At 43.5% G+C, this 5,765-nt stretch overlaps 1 protein-coding gene across 1 annotated transcript; it reads right to left on the bottom strand.

Annotated features, from left to right (window-relative positions):
• Nucleotides 1-545: 545 nt before the first annotated feature.
• cdca7a (cell division cycle associated 7a) lies at nucleotides 546-4,296 on the bottom strand. The gene is made up of 9 exons (XM_087804109.1): nucleotides 4,220-4,296; nucleotides 3,684-3,821; nucleotides 3,457-3,579; nucleotides 2,418-2,615; nucleotides 2,261-2,344; nucleotides 1,884-2,195; nucleotides 1,674-1,823; nucleotides 1,456-1,592; nucleotides 546-845 (listed from the first exon to the last, which is right to left on the bottom strand). The coding sequence occupies exons 1-9, from the start codon at nucleotides 4,238-4,240 to the stop codon at nucleotides 812-814; spliced, it is 1,197 nt and encodes a 398-aa protein (XP_087660235.1). The 5' UTR covers nucleotides 4,241-4,296; the 3' UTR covers nucleotides 546-811.
• Between the last annotated feature and the right edge of the window lie 1,469 nt (nucleotides 4,297-5,765).

Raw genomic sequence — 5,765 nt, 5'->3', positions numbered from 1 at the left:
GGGACCTTAAAGTTTGAAACCCCTGCTCTAGATCTGGTGGTTCCACCTCAAGCCTGTGGTTATAAACCTTCACTGAAGAAAAGGACCTTCTATTGTACATCAAGCGAATAGATACCAGAGCGACGTTGTGATGCCGAGCGTCAACACAAACAGGACTTCCCTCTGCAACACCCCCCTCAGATCAATCGTAGGTCAAAAAGCACCTTTTTATTTCTTCCAGAGCGCCTTCATCTCACGTGAGGCTGCAGAGTTATTGCCTCTCCGGCAGCACCTTCAGCCACTTAACAGTGTCGGCGGAAAATGAGCCGAAGATACTGGAGCAGAGCGAGCGCGCGCTTTAACAGGATCCCATGATTTACAGGCATGAGATTCCCATTAGAGTGTTAATTGTTTCCACACCATTAGTGGCAGTTATCTAATGAAGGAGAGTCGAGCCGGCGCCGCAGTATATCACTGGTCCTCCACATTTGGGGGAGAACAAGCCGAGCTGTGACCTTAATACCTGCTCTCAGGATATCCCAAGTAAATCCACACCACGTCCAAACTTGTAAAGTCAGTGTTTAATGTACAACAGTTAAAAGGCACTGAGAAGGATCATCAAAGCTATACATTTAAAACAATGCAGCTAAACAAAGCTAGGACTTTTCTTTTTTTTTTCCCTCCAGAGTTGAGCGTCATCGTGTTGACGACACCAGCCTCAGATGAGGAACATGTACAAGTATAAACAACAGCAGGAGAACAGCAGTATCTTCACTGTGCCGACGTGGAAATGTGTCGGAGGGAGTCAGACCAAGTCCAGGAGACGAAACCTTCACTCGCTGCTTTCTTCCAGCTCTTTCCTCAAGCTGTAGAGAAGAAAAGTCAGATTAAAAACATGTTTTACTATGATCACACACAGGTGGGCTTATGGGATCTTGTTGAAGACTTGGTTACAATTAGATTTTTTATAATTTTATAACTTTACAAATATCTGCAATTACTGAACATTATTTTTATTCAACTTTTCGTAATGGAGAAAAAAACACAGATTTTTCCACTTTATAACATACATAATTAAGCTAGTATGATACATATTAACTTTGTAACAAACTTTCACTATTCACATGTTGACAAGTTTACGCTTTTAGTTTGAAACGTTCAAACTCAAAAAACTCTGCACATGAACATATTTTTATCTGAGAATCATTATCAACAGTAACTTTAATTTCTACCTTCACAAAGTCGTTTGTTCCAATCGTAATTGAGGAGTTTTTCTACCCAGTTATAGTTACAGTAAGTCATAGTGATGGGCTGATGAGGTATCGTTGATTTGAAGATCAGGGCCAAAGATTAAAAAGCAAAGAGTGACATCTAGTGGAGTTTTAAGCAAATAAATACACTGTATCATGATACATCATTAGTCATTTGCGGCCCCTCCAGAAATCAACTGATGCAGATATGAAATCTTCCAGGTACCTCCTCAGGTAGGCGTGCACGTTATCGTAGCCGTGGAACTTGGCCAGGTAGACCAGAATTCCGGTTGCACAGCGTCCATCTCTGGCCCTGCAGAAGCTGCAGTTACAGATACCCCTGCAGGGGGGGCACTGCCAGTCCTGAAAGCAACAGAAATAGAAAGGTCAGGTCACATGATCAGAGCGATGGGCGGAGCTTAACGGGTGCCTTTAGGGACTCACTGGGTTCAGAAGAGCGACCCGGACGTCCTCGCCGTAGCGGTTGCGGAGACAGGGGCCGCAGAACTGGCCCCTCACGCCGACACACTCGGGGTTGCGACAACACGTTTTGGTGTCGATCGTTTTCTGGCGACACTGATGACAAGTCGAGCCCTGAGAGACGGAGAGAGTTAGTGAACACGCAGAGACCACGAGCAGGTTCTTGGTACTCACCATGGCCCTGTTGTAGACCTTGTCCTTCACGACGGAGCAGATGCCCAGAAGCTCGGATTCGGTGATCTCTTCCACGGGTCGCACCACGTGAGAGATGGCCTTGGATCCAGGGAAGGAGCGGCGACGAGGAACCGCGTCGTCAGCCTCTTCGTAGTAGCGGCTCCTGCGGACCAGACTGAACTTGTCGTCGGGCTCCTCGTCCGACGTCGGGCTGGGGGGTCCGTCCACGGACGCGCGGGACCTTGTGTGTACTCGGGACGAGCGCTCCGGGTTTCTTCTTAAAACTCCAGCAGACCTGCGAGGAGTGCGAGGCTGAAGAGAGCGAGGATTAACACACCGGTCTGAAGTTTAAAAATGTCAACAGAACTTCTAAATACCATCGAAGACGTTGCCGACGACGATGACATTCTTCTCGGGATGAGTCCGGGAACTTTGTTCAGCTCTGCCATGAGCTTCGCCAGCTAACAACAAACATAACAACGTCAGTCAGAGTCGTTGTTGTGTTTGGTTCAAACAGAAGGAAACGTTTCTTACCATTTCTTTGTTCTCCTTGATGTTCAGAGCTCTCTTCAACATGAAGTTCTCCTCGTCCTCCTCAGATTTCATGGCCGCAGGTTTAACCAGCGGCTCTGACGCAGGACGCTTTTGGCCGACCTTCTTAGAAGGAAAGACCATCGCCACCTTCAGGGCGTTGGGTTTACGACCACGTCGGGGAGGCTCAGGGTCCACATTCTGAGACGAACAAAAAACATGTAAATGCATGAAAACTTAAAATGTTATTGTGAATATAAAACTTTAGTAAAAGGACCATTTACACACATCTGGAAAGTATTAGATTTCTACATGAACTCTAAATTAAAAGTAATGTTTTTTAACCACATTTCCTTCATTTCATAATTGTTTCCTTTGCATGATATTTAAACTTAATTATAATTTCTATTAAATATGGAGATTTATGTATTCCACACTTTCCTTACACCCCGTAACCCTTATATAACAAACTAATACTCTCCATTGGTAATCAAAGTACACATTTATGAGAGGAAAACTTTTTAAAATTAATTCAATACATCTCAAATATTCATCTCAAATAGACATTTGGTTCTGGGTGATCTTTTTTTTAAATACAAAGATAAATGGCATACTTTTGAAAGAATGCTGGCAAAAGAGGTGAATATCTTCTTGTCATTTCTGGTGTCAACTAACTGGCAAATAGTTATTTTTTCAGAAGTGTAACACATATTTTTCAACACCATAAGCGTGAAAGTTCATATGGGCCACCTACAGGGATTTGCTGGACTTGATTTGGCCCTCAGGCCTCGGGTTTAGAGAATCAAAAAAGCTATCACACATCTTTATTCAAGAGACATTTACCTGCTGTTTCTTAATCCCTCTGCTGTTAAATACGGCACCATTGTGGGATTGTTATTCATCTCTTTATCGTTTTTGTGTTAATGTTAATCTCCTCCTTCATTAGCATTGCAGCTCACTTCGCTTCTGTTGTCATTCACTTCCTCGGGTCCCGAAGGAAAACCTACAACTTGAACCAGGAAGTGGCTCCAATGCGACTCACCATGGCTTCCATGTGACTGTTGATCTCGTTCTCCTCGAACCCGCTGCACGACTCTTCCTCTGAAGTGACCTCTGCTGCTTTGGGTTTGGCCGGCAGCCTCCTGGCGGGCCCACGGTTCCTCTTCTACACACACACACACACATGAAAGATCAGTCAAGACTCCACACACACCCACTGATGTTTAAGAGGATTATATTTGTGGACACAAGTTATTATCCTGTCATTACATTGTTAGCGAAGCCTCCATCGGAGCCGAAGCTGTCACAACTGTCGTCGGAGCAAGACGAGGACGAGGTTTCCATGGGAACCAGAGGGACACTGCGAAAGCTCCTCAGACTCATCCTGGTGGACGGAGACTGGACCGTCTGTGGGAAACACGTGGGTTTAAATGTCTGACACATTTTTCAGCTCACACCGAGGACACTCCCTTTTCCACAGCAGAGTATCTTAACATCATACATTCAAATAGAAAAACAACAATAAATGTAATGTATTTAAAGCAAGTAAGTCATGTTTACTCCAAGTATGCAAACAAAAAAACAGCAATTTATGCAAAAATATTACGTAATGACGGTCAGTACTACATTGTAATTACTATACATGCATTGAAATCAAACTTTTTGGAGTTTTTGATTCTTTAAAAAGATCAAACTAGTCAAGCGTAAGAATACAAGTTATTACATTTAAAGTTCTGTGTGAAAAGAATAAGTGAAAATAACCGAATCAAAAGGTTGTAAATGTAGTAAGGATGTTGTTTGTTTACCTGGGAGCGAGTTGCAGGCATAGTTTGTTATCTCAGGAGTGCGACACAAGGAGAGGAACTTGTGAAGTCTGCAGGAGAAGAAGCGAACAATGAGGAGAAGAGAAGAAACTCCAGCAACTACTTCGTTCATTTCCCGCGCCACCATGAGTCCTGGAAGCTGCATAAAGCACTGCTAGTCAACGAAAGCATAAGTAAAATAATGTATCAGTATTGAAACTCTGCATATAATATAGACTGCTTACCTACAACTACTAGGGTTTATGAATTTAGACAGGAATTAATTTAAGAATTATTTACGGATTGTTGAATTGTATAGCTTCTAGGACGTTTTCCGTGGCGCGAACTTTTTCTACCTTCAAATTTGCATGGATGGCGCGGAAAAGTGATTTTCCCTCCAATTCTGCGTGTTTTATTAGGTCAAAGTCCGCCCCCGATCACCCAGATGTTGTGTACGATCCGTCCGTTATTTTGAACTGCAGTTTATACAGGAAATGTGTCGCAGCTTGCAGAGATTGAGGAAGTCTGATAACTACAGCTCTCTGAGTTAAAGTTCAAGATCTTAGACATAGACTTAGACTGCACTTTATTGATCCCTTTGAGATGACACTCACAGGGAAATTTCTGTTTTCCAGTAGCACAGAAGGAATAGAGAAAAACCAAAAAGCACACAGAAGAGGACGATAGCATTAAATAACAAAACAGTAACTGAATATAACGACAGTATAAACAAAATAAAAATATAAATAAAATAAAATAAACTAAACAAAGTGACTTTACGTTATTGCAAATGAAAGTGTCAGAGTGTTGTTAATCCACTGTAGAGGTGGAAGTGTCAGACTCCCCTCCGACTCCAGCCCCAAGCAACCTCCTCCCCCCAAGTGAGGAGTTGTACAGCCTTATGGCTTGAAAGACAAAGGAGTTTCTCAGTCTATTGGTCCTACACTTGGGGAGCAGCAGTGTCTGAGTGAACCGGCTCCTCTGGTTGGTGATGACAGTGTGCAGAGGGTGGCTGGTGTCATCCATGATGTCCATCAGTTTGTCCAGTGTCCTCTTCTCTGCCACCGACACCGGAGAGTCCAGTTTATTGCCGACCACAGAGCCTGCCCGCCTGATGAGTTTGTCCAGTCTGGATGAGTCTCTCTTGGATATGCTGCCCCCCCAGCATACCACGGTGTAAAAGAGGATGCTGGAGACTACAGATTGATAAAACATCCGCAGTAGTTTGCTGCAAATGTTGAAGGACCGCAGTCTCCTTAGGAAATACATCCTGCTCTGGGTCTTTTTGTACTGGTGGTTGGTGTGTGTTGTCCAGTCCAATATACACAATATATACAATATACACGTGTGTGTGTGTGTGTGTGTGTGTGTGTGTGTGTGTGTGTGTGTGTGTGTGTGTGTGTGTGTGTGTGTGTGTGTGTGTGTGTGTGTGTGTGTGTGTGTGTGTGTGTGTTCACCAGCCTCATAAACCAAATGAAGCTTCAATTTTAAATGTGTGGAAGCAAATATTCTTGTGTAACAATGTAACAATGAACACCTTTTAGATTTG

Source organism: Callionymus lyra, chromosome 12, assembly GCF_982586985.1.
Source record: "Callionymus lyra chromosome 12, fCalLyr1.hap1.1, whole genome shotgun sequence".
Lineage (NCBI taxonomy): Eukaryota > Metazoa > Chordata > Actinopteri > Syngnathiformes > Callionymidae > Callionymus > Callionymus lyra.
Note: the sequence above shows the minus strand (reverse complement) of the source record. Positions and strands in the feature narration are given on the sequence as shown.